Genomic DNA, 14693 nt, shown 5'->3' with positions numbered 1-14693 from the left:
GACCATGTTTTTTAATATTTACATCCAGTCAAATGTTTGCATACTTTAGAATAGAACAATTCGTTGCACGACAAACGCAAGATACGACTCTTAGAGCCTCAGGGAGGTTTCTATTCCGATCTCCGAAATCGATCCGTTTCTGGGGGATTGGAAGTCTCATCTGCGTTGAGGTAACTGAAAACTGGCCGGTGATTAATCGCGAGGCTCGCGAAATGGCATTAAAGTATTACCAAGAGTAGAACAAAGAAGGGTGTACATTAATGTCACGAAAGAATGGGCCGCCCACCGGCTTCGATACAACGTGAACTATTGCAAAATCGTTAGGGACACAGTGCATATCCTGAATATCATCTTCGTGATGGAGATCGTGTCGGTCGATGAGACACGGACCGCTTGGGACCGAATTAATCACTGGCCTCTTATCAGAGAACAAATAAATTGCCCCGCGAGCGAACCTCCATTTAACTCTGTCCTTCTTTTTTCCCCCCCGTTGCCTCTGAAATGCTTAAAAGAACGGCACATGGTGTAAGACGGAACGAATAATGGTAATTAATCGAATGATAAATAGCTTTTTCGGTCACGTTACTTTTTATTAACGACGTATTCTCTTTCTTGGTAATGGGTCCTTGTAAAAACAGCTGTTTATGGGGAATGATAATTCTTACAGTGAATTCAGTGGTGGATGTTTACCGCATTCTTTGTTTATTAACGATTATACGGCAGCTGTGGCTACTTCCTTTTTCAGAACATTACGAGAAGAGTTGGTTCGTATCCGAACATCTAATCTTGATACTTTATCAACCGTGAGTTTCGAAACTAAATCCTGTCATCAATTCGTGTTGGGGTTTTTTAATACATCTGCACGTTGTATAAATAATACTGAAAATACGATATTTACAAAAGAAAGATAATAATAACATTATGTAGTAGGGTGTTTCCCTAGAGAGCCATTCTACGTGTCCAAATAAAGTTTCTTTAGTTCTTTTATTTTGCAACTTATTCAGAAGGTGTTGTAATCAAACAGAATTTTGAAAAACTTGTTTTAAAGATTCATTGAAATTCGTACTTTTAATTACGATGCCTTCTTTCCATATAAGTTGAGAAGTAATACTGTACAGGAGTAACGTCGAAAATACTGAAAGAAAAAAAGTAAAATTTGCCAAGCTCACGCTACGAAGCATTAGCTAAGCGCCATTAATCTTCAGCGTTAAGACTTCAACTTTTCTTTAATGATTTCGCACAACTCCACGGACGATGTACCAATAAATGAAGATAAATTTGACAGTCTTAATTGAGCTTTTACTACATTTCTATCCGCCAATTTGCTACTGCCTTAACAAGTACAAGAATAAATTTATAAACAGACAATAACCACTGAATTGGTTACTCAAATTTCATTTTCATCGAGATATAATAATTCTCGTGAAAAAGTTATTACTACAGTAAAGTCAACAGAAACGTTTTAGTTTGATAAATTCATTTCCGTGCTACGGGAATATATACATATATATTATTTGCCGTGCTGTTTGATCTGTGCTACAGATCGCAATAAAAATCTGCAGAGTTCAAACATTGAAATCACAGTAAAATAAATGGGCTCGTTACGAGAAACTCGAGACAACCTTTTTGCGGTTGTCCATCGCGCTAAGAGAATGGCGAAGAACGATTATCCATAAGAGTGCGTTCTACTAACTCTGGGACCACCTTGACACGGTTGTTCACATTTCAACCGAATGGGCTGCACTGCTCTTTAGTATCGTTATAAATAATTACGATTAAAGGATAATGTCATACTTCATATCGGTCGAGATCGAACGCCAACAGCTTAGGCACAGGACAATTCTCTGTATTAATTTAAATGTCATGCGTAAAATGAAAATCTAATATTCCGTTTGTCTAAACGTTATTCTATTCTGTTCAACCGGTTTCCGAACCCATGTGATCCTAAGCAATGCAATTACATAAACGTTTCTCCGCAAATATAATTACCTAAAAATGCACATATTGAACTATAAATTAAATTTTATTAAACACTGATTTCTATACAAGTTATGATCAGCTACTAAAGCAAGGAGGTTTCTCAATCAGTGTTGCTAAGGTTTGCAGAAAGGTATTTTAGAATAATTCAGAATATTACTAAAGTGTAGCAATGCTTTTCTAATGCGAATCACATGGAAGACAAAAGGGGAGAAGAATGGATGTAGTGTTTCATGTGTGAAATATGGGTACATTGTGAATGTGCTGAATATGACTCCGGAAATTACACCTGTGACTATTGCAAGTAAACTGAGACTTAGAACTGATATTTATCTAAGGTGCTTGTTTCTATGCTGTAATTTTCATGTCTGATTAGATCACGAGAGAAAATAATTTGATTATCTGCTTGAACGTAGACAAATTAAAATACCATTATTCCAAATTACTTGCCAGGGTGACATAATCGTTGCTTTGTGCCATTTATCAATCACCCCAAAGTTTCAGATATTCTTCTCGTTATCACTGAGAGTAAAATATAGAAATTTATTGGTCCCCATATTTTACATCATGCAGCTTTATTTGTTCCTATTTTTTACTCTAATTTTGTATTCATATTAAACAAGTGCAGCGTATCTGGAATACCAAAATTACAACAGAGAATGGAAACAAATGTGTACACATATCTATATCCAATTCAAGTATTTAAATAAGATTCTTAGATTTTTAAATTTTATTCACAGATTTTGAATATTTCTCAAGTACCTGAATAATACATTTTTTATCAAATAGAGAATTTCGAACGGTAGATTATAGCAAACTAGCAGTTTCGGTAATTTCGCAATACACTCTGTTTATTGTTTCGTAATTTCTCGTTATCGTGCAAGGAATTTTCAAATTAAGTCCGTTTTGAACGAGTTGCTTAATAACCACGGATACCATCGTGTATCCGAATCGATCATTCGTGCAGATTGCTCGGGGGATATGTAACAGGCGTCCATCATAAATCCTAAATAGAGACGGCTGGCCTTAATTTCTTTCACCGGAAGTCTTTCCACCGAAACGCAGAGTAAAGCCTCTCATGCGTGCATATCTCGCGCACAGGATGCATGAACACTTTACCTTCGTTAAATTAACACCGACTTTCGACGATGTCGTGCGTTCGAGAACCGGACGAAAAGCGTCTCGAGTTAAGCGATCGCGTTCGATGTGCACGCAAGAATTAATATCATCGACGCGAGCATTAATTAACCGGTGTTGCAAACCAGTTACGCGTCGCCTGTCCGTGTTTCGACGATTGGAAATCATTATTGCTCAATTTTTATTCCCCCTTAAATATCGTATCTTCCCGTAAGTACCGTTGCAGGCAATATTTCTGCATAAATTCGACGTTGCATCGACCGCAGATAATGTTTATTGACCGTAGAACATGCCCGGATCAGCGATTATCGTGTAAATCGATTTATTTTAGAACGGTTACACCGTTGTAAATTAATTTAACGTCATTAAAATTGTTATTAAAGTTTACTGCATCTTATTGAATAAAATGTTGCCGAATCGTAATTTCAGTCCTGATCCTGAATAATAAATCGAAAGATGTCGAGGATAATATTCAGTTCTCTTTACTTAAATTCTGGCCTCTCGCTGAAGAAAGTCTCTTTCGATCTTTTGAGTATGTGTTATTGCAGTGTGTTTCCATTCAGAGCAATCATTTTATAAGTTGAAACAGCAATGTATTGTGAGGCACGTAATTACGAATAAGTAAACCGATTACAGTGGAAGACAAAGTGTGCACGTTTCGTCTCTGATCAATTTCCCGGAATATGCATAGTTGTTTCAAAGCTTTGCAAATGCATGTACGATAGCAATTAAGTTTACTTACGGTGGAATACGTCCCAAATATTACCAGCGTTCGCTGTGGAAACAAAGGAAACGCTTGTATGCAAATGACTAAACAGGTACTTGAATACTGACGACACAATGCGTAGAAGCGCGGTCTAATGCGATTCAACCTATTATTTTGTTGCAATTGAAGCGACGCGACTACTACCGTTAAACATTGTCAAGTGTCTTAGACTCAGCACCATACGAATTGCAACAAGAAGCACCGTTCCAACTACGATCATTACATTATTATTAAATCCTTATACGTTAAACGAAAGTTAGAATTTGAATTACATAATGAAATTATATTTGAAGTCGAACGAATAGAAATTGATGTAACTCTGCAATCGGACGAGAAAATCTACTATGTCATGTTTTTTAAACATGGTCGTATGAAACAAACATTAATCGAATTATCATGGAATTATAGAGCCTCGTGCTGGAAAAGGGAAGGTGAAAGTTTCAAATCTCAGCCTGCAAGGTAGACCTTAAAATATGGTAGAGACTCCATCATAATATGAGAGTGTACAACATATGTGACAAGTACCATTCGTTGTATTAATGGCATTATGAATCAACATATGCGTAAAAATATTTCACAATGCTATTTTGCCAGAAATGGTAGAAAATGCGCCGCCCTCCGAAGATGAAATCATTATTCAACGAGACAGAAACTTCAAACAAACTCCAAAATCGGTTAAAAAGTGGTCAATGCTCATTGGAAATTTATGAACTCGTTTAAAAAAATATTACATTATAAATATTAATTCCTTTAGTTAGAGTTATGAAATTAAAAAAAAATATATTAATTACTCATTTTTTATTACATTTTATAAACGTTTTCGTGTATGCACTTGTGCAAATAAGTAATCAGTGAAAACTTGATTATTTAGGTTTTTATAAGATAAAAATATTATTAGAAAGTTATAAATAAATTTCTTCGTCCCTCGACTAATGCTTCTGGATCCGCCCCTGGTTTTACTCATCACTGTAAATAGAATAGATTTGCAATAAGTGGTGAAATACTCCATCCATCCTATTCCTCGTATAAACGCAAGGAGCGACGCGAATTATTAAAAATCAATGAAGAATTCATACTTGTATTGACATATGAGAAAAGTGTTACACTACGGGAGCTTCTTTCGCAATATTCTACAAGGTAATAATATTAATGACTTGACATCTAAATTAATAAATTACTAACTAGTAAAATATTATGCAAGAGGCCTTGGGATCGACAAATTTGAAAAATTTCCTCTACCGAGATAAAACAAACGAAAAAATAACAAATAAAGTTGCTAAAATGCAAAAATCGAATTTGAATAATTGAAAACCGAATTGAAACGTGATTGAAAGTACATACGTGGCATAAACTAGAAAATGGAATTTTTTGTTGCAAACAAAAAGGTAAAATGGATAAAAGTCAACGAATACACAGAAGGTTTAATAAAATTGTACAAACAGCTAGTATACAACAATGGAAGCTGTGCTTTTATTTATGAATGAATCGCAAGGGTGGTATACTTCCACTTCGATTCTTGATGATCAACACTGGACCATACACTGTACCGACATAAATTGATTAACTGATTAACGGACAACGGCTGCAGCGCGTAGTAACTACCAGTTCGATAATCGAAGTTAAACAGTGTTGGGCATGGTCAGTATTTGGATAAGTGTTCGTCGAGGAACTCCCGGTGTGTTGTTAACAAAATTAGTGGTAAAACTATAGGTCACCGCGTAATGATAAACGACTGGAAATGCCTTAAAAGTTTTTATTTGTTTCTTGAAATATCGATAACAAATGTACATAGAAAATAGAACAACAGTTGATAATTCAGTAAAAAGAAATTTACGTCCAAACGAATCAAGCCCTATGCCGTAAATGCTGCAGGAAAATATGTAAACGCGTGTTTCAGGCACATTACTATACATATAATTTCTCTAACTTGGACATGTGCCACCTCACATATACATACAGGTATATATCTACCGTTCGGATGAATTAGCTAATTAGCGGAAACATTTGAGATCCACTGAACGATTAACTGTTGATCCGGTTGCTTTTATATGCCCGATACGATGCAAAGTTTCGTCGTTCGAGTAAAGAAATAAATAAAAAGTATTTATACAAATACACCGTGTTCGTAAATAATACTAAAATTACAATGTAAAATTCACTACTATTGTATTGGCTGGTCTACCAAGTCTTTCGAATAGAACGTCACGAGATGAGTCGTAATTGTGAGCAAATTATACATACATACGTGTAACACGCGTTCCGGTAATAATTACTGTTTCGTCGAATGTTTGGAATAAATCAAAGGGTAAAAGTCAGTGCACAAAAACCGCGTCGAATTTGAATATTCAACGCGTAGAGAGCATCGGGCAACGACTGAATCTAATTAAAGCGTACACAATCGTTTGGTAACATTCTCGAAATGAAACGTACAAAAAACAGAACTAATTCTTCGTTAATAGTATCAACAGTTTTTAATAGAATTTTACAATCGATATAACTTGTGCAGAAGTTATTGTTAAACTTTTACACTTTAATTTATCAATTATTCCCCCAATTTTACAACAGTTGCCGGAACTTGCATATAAAGTTATACGTATATCACGATGCAAATTCTATGCGATGAGTATACAATACACGTATATTGGTATATATGTTTGGCGTTACAAAATTGAAAGTAACTTCTCGTCTTTCTTATTGTAAACACACATTATTGCGACCATAGCGGCAGCGAACGATAAAAAGCCCGAAATTGCTACTTTGCAACGCGAGGGGAACGCTTTGCTTCGGTTTGCAACGATAGAAGCACACTAATATATATATTTTAACCAGTGCAAGACCAATTGGTAGCTCAAGGCCACTAAGGATTCACTCCCACCACAGTATTTCGTTAAATAGATCAACTAATCAACCAAGTTATCGAGAAACGACCAATTTTATCGCGACGTCGCGCTTAAAATTAAGTAATGCTGCAGGAAGACTGTGAACCGACGAAATTGTACTTTAAATGTATTGTATCGGTGGGTTTTTTTAGTTTTGCGCAAATACGCAGGGGCGGATCTAATGTGAGGCTAAACAAGCTTCGACTTAGGGCCCCCGCGTAAAAGGGGTTTCCAAGAACACCGTATTTGTTTACTTTCTAATTCAACTACCATTCAGAAGCATAAAAGAAAAAGTTTGTACGTTTCTGAAAAATGGAGCGGTTCCTGTAAATGACACCCTAATTTTATTTACAACTTAATATTTGTAAAAGTATTGTTAACGGTACCAGGCGAATTTGCCTGGTTTAATGAAAAAGCGGAATTTTTTTATCAAATACGCGAAAAATTGTTTACGTGCTATTTTTCTCTATCTGGTACTGTATTTATAATTTTCGAAATTGATAGTCGCAGGACGGTCGTTCGCGGTTTTCATATTTTTAACATATTTCCTAAGAAATAGCTCGCTGATTTAATATCTTATAATGGTTGATTAGCCCAATGTTATAAAGCGTGTTCTCTTTATGCAGAATAAAAGCTACTTATAATTTTTCTTAGATACAATTCAGTTGATTTTATAATTTTGCGCCCTTGAGTCGACATCGTCTGCCAAACTTCATCATGTAAAGTGTTTTCACTGAACTCGTGGCACAGTTTCGGGTCGAAGCTGTTCCATCGATCAGTGTAAATTTATAACAACGACAATGCATCGAAAAGACAACTAATAGAAAGATAAATATATTTTCCCTTCAACACTTCAGAAAAGTAAAGGGCACAAAAGTAATTAGCATCAGGCTCCCGATATGTCTAGATCCGCCACTGCTAAGACGAATGAAAAATACGCTTGAACAACGATACATCAATTTTGCTTCTTGTATCCACTACTTCACATTTAATCGATTTTTACATTCCGCTTAAAATACAATATATGTATACATTGAAACTATACATATATCCTAAAAGTAACAATTTACGTCTATATGTACCAGCTTTATTTATTCATTTTATAGGTGCATAATTCGTGAATATATATACACGTAATGTATATACATATATATGTATGCATATGTATATATATGTGTATATACAAAAAATGTTCGACTGCAGGTGTAAAAAATTTTTAAGGAGCGAGTCTACATGCCAGAATATAAGACAAATTAAGAATGACAAAAGCGTGTATGATAGTTTTTTTTTACCATCAAACATACAAGAATGATATATTGGAACAGTATTTTGTATATTAAAAATACTATAGTAGATCAGTGTTATGTTTGAGTAGATATGTAAAAAGAGATTATCAACAAAATATCTTTTTTGAGAAAATACGTTTTTTTATACATGAATTTCTTTCCTTTTTATATAAATACATGTCGATACTTTTTTCTATAACATACTTGCTGGTAGAAAACTTGTAAGTTTGCAGTGGGGAAAGCATCAACTGTTTAAAATTCAGTTCATATTCAGTGATTACGCTCTGCATTCATTTCTGTGGGTATTACTTCGTTAAATTTACACGATACTTAGATTTAATAAATTGAATAAGTGTACGGGAGCCGCAATAAGAGTCTAAACAAGCCGCATGTTAGTATATGCGTATACACTTACATATACATATAGATTTCAAGAAACTTTATATTTAAGTTTTATATATTTTAACAAAATAGTACCATGAATAATAAAGGCTACTTTTTATAGTTCTTTGGTTTTTCTGATATACATATATTCGTCATATATAAACATCATTAAACGTATTTTAAATAAATCATCAAGCGAATTACATTTTACATAATAAAGTTACTTCTACAACGAAGAAGAAATTAAACGAAGTCTTAGTTTTCTCGTGTATTTTCAGCAATTAATAACTCGTATACAAAGCTTCAAAGGCAATTTCGTCGTTTTTTTTTCGTCTCATTTTGGCATGTAGAGGTATCCCTTAAAGATTCCCACACCTGTTACGAAATCCTCTGTATATTACACAAATTACACGTAAAGAACCGCGATGTATACACAAAAATATATTACATTACGTTATAACAATAATTTAATATATTCGTAAAACCGATTTCTATCGTAGAATCAAATCGTATATCGACGTTTTAAAAAATAAGTTACCGTATCGTAGGATTCGCGCAAATTATTCATAAGGATGAGCAAAAATATAGCGGCCGGTGTCGATCGACGTGAAACATTTAACCCATTCACCTAAATACGTTAAAAAAAAAAAGGAAAAACGACTACAAAAAAAATATCTTCGAGAATGTAAGCGTAATCGCGTGAGCAGTAGGTATGAAGAGGATTCTCCTTGAAATAGTACGCGCTAAGAAAGCTGCAAAGTTTCAAGCTAGAAGCGAAAAACTTCTATGTATTTCGTATTTAACGCGTACGATTATTTCGTGTTTTCCTTATCTAGGCGCGTAACTTCTTAAAACGCTAAGAACTGTACATAGTACGTACATAAATGTAATTTATAAAATTCTAAAGCTGAAAACTCGTTATCGAATACTACATCAGTACTGAACATGGAGATTAGGTACAGACTCACACCTGAAACGAGAAAAGGTGCGAGTCTTCACCTGGCCTCTCCGATACTGAACTAAATATACACGAAATGCATATCGATCACGGTGATATTTAGTATTCAATCGTGAACGATCGTGAGAACGAATTTTCGCTTTTAAACTAAAATTCTTGATATTACCTTATGAAAATATAACGAAACGTCGTTGAACGCTATAATATGTATACATTCTAACGCTCGTTGATGTGCCCTCGGCGTTCTGTGCAATATCTAACACGTTCGAACGGAATATTGATGATTATAAACCTTTATCTATAATTTAATGTACAATTGCTTGATAACAGGTTGCATTTTTTCCTAATTACACTGCATACAAATATCCTCTAAAACGTGTATGCATTGAAAATATTAGTTTCTTCGATTACGAGTTCTTCGTTTCTTACACTGAGAACAATCTGTTACAATGATCACTTTGGTTTCTCCCCTCACTGGTAAATTCGTGTTAACCAAACATTCACTTTACGCAATATTAGGAAGAAGCTTGGAGTACCGTGTATTATTATTCTTGCTTACCAACCTGTTGAAAGAACTTTATTATATTGGACGATTATTGTACGATTTCACTTTTGAGTCTGTTCTGCTGCCCGAATTCAATGTTTTAACGGCTCTAATGATCGCTTTTATGTTGTAATAATTATTTATCCCGTTTATGCTCTTTCTGCTCTTCCGGCGATTCTTCTCGAACGGCTGAGACCATTCTTAACATAAGAATGGCTAATAGTTTGTCCAAAGGATCCATAAAACCTCGTTGAATCCATTTTGGTATCGTTGTACGAGCATGAGAAAATCCTAACTTCTGCAAGATGTAGTCTATGCCATATGGTTCGATGCTTTTACCGGCCCATGAGAGCAATCTTCAACGTGAACAATAAAAATTAATGAATATATACAAACAGTAAATATTTTTCGTATAGTTCAAGATTAGGTGGTAGTTTTTCACTTAGAGACACTTGTTACGAGTTATGATACTGTAACAAATACTTTCCTACACTATATTATATTAAAAATTTCTTTTTTTAACGGTATAATTTCATAATGGAATGATCACGAGAATATTACCTTACGGTGGGTTCTAAGTGCCATGTTTTACACCTGTAGGATCGCCAGTCTTTTATAAACATTTCTGACGGATCAAATTGTTTCCGTTTCTTTTCGTCCTCAGAGGTAATCGATGTTGCAGCGAAGCTATTGGCCGTGGACGCAGTTCCGCTTCTTCTTCCATGAAGATCGGTACTATGTCCACCCATATCCTACAATGTATGATCAAACAAGATCAGAATTAATAACATAAATCTTTCTGATATTTAGTTTCTTAAAAGGCGTGTCAAAATTACCATTTCTTCCTTCACATATGAAGTAATCAAGTCGTGCAAAAAGAAAAAGGCTTCTGCATCCACCGTAACAAAGATATGGTCCTCGAATTCCGTTATGAAACTACATTCAACTAATGGCTTTTCACCTGTGAAACAAACACTTTTTGTATAATATATTTCACATAAAATTTCACCTAGTACTAGTCATAACATTACATTACAAATACGAGTTAACACGTTCAAAGTAATACATAAGTAATACTTTTCAATTATTACTATATTATAGTATGAATGGTATGATACAAGAAGTATGTTGAGAATGTGTTAATATCGTAAATGTTCTATCTAATGAATTCTCTATACGATTGTAACATTAATGATGTTTTGCATAATGCTGATACTTTTACAGTGAAATAATTTATTACACTATTCATACATTCACACACTGGTCTATTACATTCACCACAAATTGGAGGGCTTACTTTGGAAATTAAATATAAATGTATGAGTCTGATGTGACCGGTTCTGAGTTCATTTAATACTGTTTCTTCTTTTCAAGTAACTTTTCTCATGGATTTATCTTTATTTATTTTTAAATCTAAAGCAAATGGGGGCTTAGAATTGGTTCAGTAATTGTTCTACTGATTCAAAAGTTTGTACGTGTACAAAACATGTGCAATAAATAAAAGTACAATTACATAAAAGTGACTATAAATACTTGATAATCTTTAATACTTTTTGAGTATTTACTGAATATTTCATGCAGAGTAGTTTGTTATACAACAGACTATAGAAAACAAATTTAAACTACATCCAGTGTAACACATTCAAAAACCTAGTATATACTACAAATCATAATTCAATTGAATGAGAATTGAGTGCTTCTTACCAGACTTCAAATAAATCAATTTTCACACTGTACTTACTATATAAAATATGCTTAGGAGCTCCTAAAAATATAGGAAGAAAATAGTTGCAATATACAATTCAGTGAGAAATAGTTTCTACTTAATAAGATTGAGTCTTGTACACTCGTGTATAAATTACATGATTAGAAATGATTACATAAAATATTTTGTTACGGGTAGTTGTATATTGTATGTTATAATTCACAATTGTGATTTATAAGAAACATGTATGATGTGCACTTCCGTGAATATGGATATTCGTTAAATTTATGTAATATAAAAACTATTACTTACCAATGACATCGGGAGTTTTCGCCGTTTGAAGGTGTTCAGTTTTTAAATGTAATTGCAAAGACGGTAGTGCAAATATAACTTCCCTTGCATGAGAATGTTCTTGCAATTTTCCGGAAGTCGTAGATGTACTTCTTCCACGAGTCATGTTACCACTATCTGACGTACTGTCTGTCCGTTCCCTTTCAACGCATGGAAACCGATCTACAGCTATACATTTAAAAACTGATTAACGCGTTGAATTAAAAAAATTGTCTAATAAAATAGAAATGTCTAGTACACATATATCACATACCATCGATTTCACTACTAGCAAATGCATAATGAAACCATTCTTGTAACGACTTAAATTGGGGTGGAAATAACAGACTGCGACTCAATCTACAAACAGTAGCCATAGAATGATGCCTTGCATGTTGTTCCTGTTGTTGACCTAAACTAATAGTCAAAGTTTGCACAACATGGACGTCACATGTATTCGGTGCTGCAATATGCATATGATGGTTATATAATTTTCAGTGAAACCAGAATGTGAATTAAATGTTCTCAAACAATAACGTTTCTTACATTCAACGCTTGGAATCTCTTGAGCTTCTGTGGCAAAACTGATACACGGTTCCTTTAACGAGAACAGTGCCCAACTTTTGCTCTTAAAGTTTATCCCGTGGAAACAAGCTAAACTAATGTTGCATCCGTGAAGCTCCATTGTTCCACCGAGTACAGTCCCCGTTGATGGCAGAGAGAATCTTAAACTCCCCAATTGAAGACCTGCTACTTGGGCTAATACACCTTGCCAATGCCTGTGATGACGGGCATCTGATATCGTGGTTTGATTTATGTTGCACGGGCCTGAAACATGTCTTCATTCAAATTATCTACACTTCATACTAAAGGCATGTGTATTAAAAATTACCTTCACAGGTAGACCTGTGTTTCATCTGCCTCTTTCTGAAGCTACTATTATTTACTCTTTGATGTTTCGGTTGCAAAGAGCTAAATACTCGTTTGCTACTTTTAAATTGTTGATTGGAAAATTCATCTAACTTATAGTACATTTTTAATAAATCAGCTGTCGTTGATTTACTGATCATAACTTGCAGCTGATCCCACCCTAAATCTCCATGCATGAAGATTATTGCTGGCCTATATTAATTAATCAAGTGGTTAATAACTTGTTCAGTAGAAGCCTAAAAGACAGAAACATATGTATAAATGCAACCTTCTTGTTGGCATGAAAGCATCTCCGCTGTTACTTCGGTTAATTTTCCATTCATCTTTTAACGATACGTCCAATGAAGACACTCTGGACATTAGCACGCTCGTACCCATATAATCTAATCGCAATTCCAATGCAAACAGTCTCAAACCCAGTGTGTGATCAGGTTCTATTCCAGGTTCTTCTCTGATATGAACTACAAGCATGTATATGTGCAGTGTAGTTTACTTAAAGTGAAATATTCCTATTTTAATACAAAAATTATTATTGCTAACTTACTGAACGTATCGATTTTACTCAATTCTATGGTACCACCAACAATACCACCCTTTGCATCTAAACTGGAGCCTCCTAATCCGACACTTATATACAGATTTTTATGCCCTGTACTACCTATCGATAGTCTTCCATCGGACCTAAAATCTTTCGCCATCCACGTAACATTGCCCATCACGTTACTCATGTTCATATGAACATTTAAACGGGTGAAATTTATGGCAAACAATACCAGTGTTTCCCACGCGGCTTCTCTTAATTTAACTTCCGAGGACGTTTGTTTATCAGAGGTGAAACTCCATCCTCTGCCGATATCTAATACAAAGATAAATAATACAGTTAAAATGATATTGAAACCGGTAATTTAAGAAAATTTTTACCTTTCAAACGTGCATGTCTGGGTATATCACTTTCCAAACTCAATCTCAATTTATCTCTGTTCAATGTTGGACTTCGTTCCGGGGCACTTTTCGACAGCCCATCGGTACCGTGTCGATCGTAATGCTTTAACAGAGAACTGCCAATGACTGCTTCGTCTTGATTTAGGGAAGGGCTACAATCGCCTTCAGAATATGCGGTACCTGAGCTTAAATCCCCCAGAAATAAACGACGCATTATGCTACGTCTGTACCACGCTTTTGGAAAAGCCAAGATCTCACTTAATCTACGCATATCATATTTAAACGACGCGGATCCGATATCGACAATTGCTATAAGATTTCAAAACAATATTAATAAAATACATAAATAACATTACGCGTTACTTTTGTATGTTTGTTTGGTACTTACTAGAAAATCGTATAACCGCGCGACTAGTATCAGACATCTTTTTCGATAGCTCGCTATGAAAATTTATTTTTCGACTTCTCGACATATGGAATTTTACAAATTCAACGTTGATGCTTAGAGAATCTTTCCTTTCGCTGTCCGATAAAGGCGACCATTGTGCTTCTTTCAAGCCTGTCTTTTTCCCACCGCCATATGGGTGAAAGATATAAACGGAAAAGTCAGCGAGACATCCAGTGACGGATAATCCACCGATCGCTGAACTTGCTTCTTTCCCCGAGGACTGAATACCTGGGGATTTGTACTCTCGAAATTCTATGAGCTCTTCTTCCGCTCGCTTGGACGAAAACACTATGTCAAGGGACGGCAATTGAAGCATACATTCCACGCGAGAAACCGGTAAACAAGAAAACCTGGAATAATAAACGTCTCTTGTAACAATTAATATTTGCAAACGTATGAAAATCATT

General features: G+C 34.8%; 1 protein-coding gene across 5 annotated transcripts in view; it reads right to left on the bottom strand.

Annotated features, from left to right (window-relative positions):
* Nucleotides 1–6401: 6401 nt before the first annotated feature.
* The window catches only part of LOC122395972 (transmembrane protein KIAA1109), a 28398-nt gene continuing 20106 nt past the window's right edge, over nucleotides 6402–14693 (bottom strand). For all 5 annotated transcript variants that reach the window (XM_043393995.1, XM_043393992.1, XM_043393994.1 and 2 more), the window contains exons 38-48: nucleotides 14227–14636; nucleotides 13818–14147; nucleotides 13441–13752; nucleotides 13165–13357; nucleotides 12859–13088; nucleotides 12513–12794; nucleotides 12241–12429; nucleotides 11949–12155; nucleotides 10768–10892; nucleotides 10493–10683; nucleotides 6402–10287 (exon numbers count right to left, since the gene is read on the bottom strand). In XM_043393995.1, coding sequence (XP_043249930.1) covers nucleotides 10068–10287; nucleotides 10493–10683; nucleotides 10768–10892; nucleotides 11949–12155; nucleotides 12241–12429; nucleotides 12513–12794; nucleotides 12859–13088; nucleotides 13165–13357; nucleotides 13441–13752; nucleotides 13818–14147; nucleotides 14227–14636 — 2689 coding nt within the window. In that variant the 3' untranslated portion in view covers nucleotides 6402–10067. The remainder of the gene's footprint in view (nucleotides 10288–10492; nucleotides 10684–10767; nucleotides 10893–11948; nucleotides 12156–12240; nucleotides 12430–12512; nucleotides 12795–12858; nucleotides 13089–13164; nucleotides 13358–13440; nucleotides 13753–13817; nucleotides 14148–14226; nucleotides 14637–14693) is intronic.

This window comes from Colletes gigas, unplaced genomic scaffold (genome assembly GCF_013123115.1).
Source record: "Colletes gigas isolate AHSC1104 unplaced genomic scaffold, ASM1312311v1 Colletes_gigas_Sc00006, whole genome shotgun sequence".
NCBI lineage: Eukaryota > Metazoa > Arthropoda > Insecta > Hymenoptera > Colletidae > Colletes > Colletes gigas.
The sequence above is the reverse complement of the archived record's forward strand: the minus strand, read 5'-3'. Positions and strand labels throughout refer to the sequence as shown.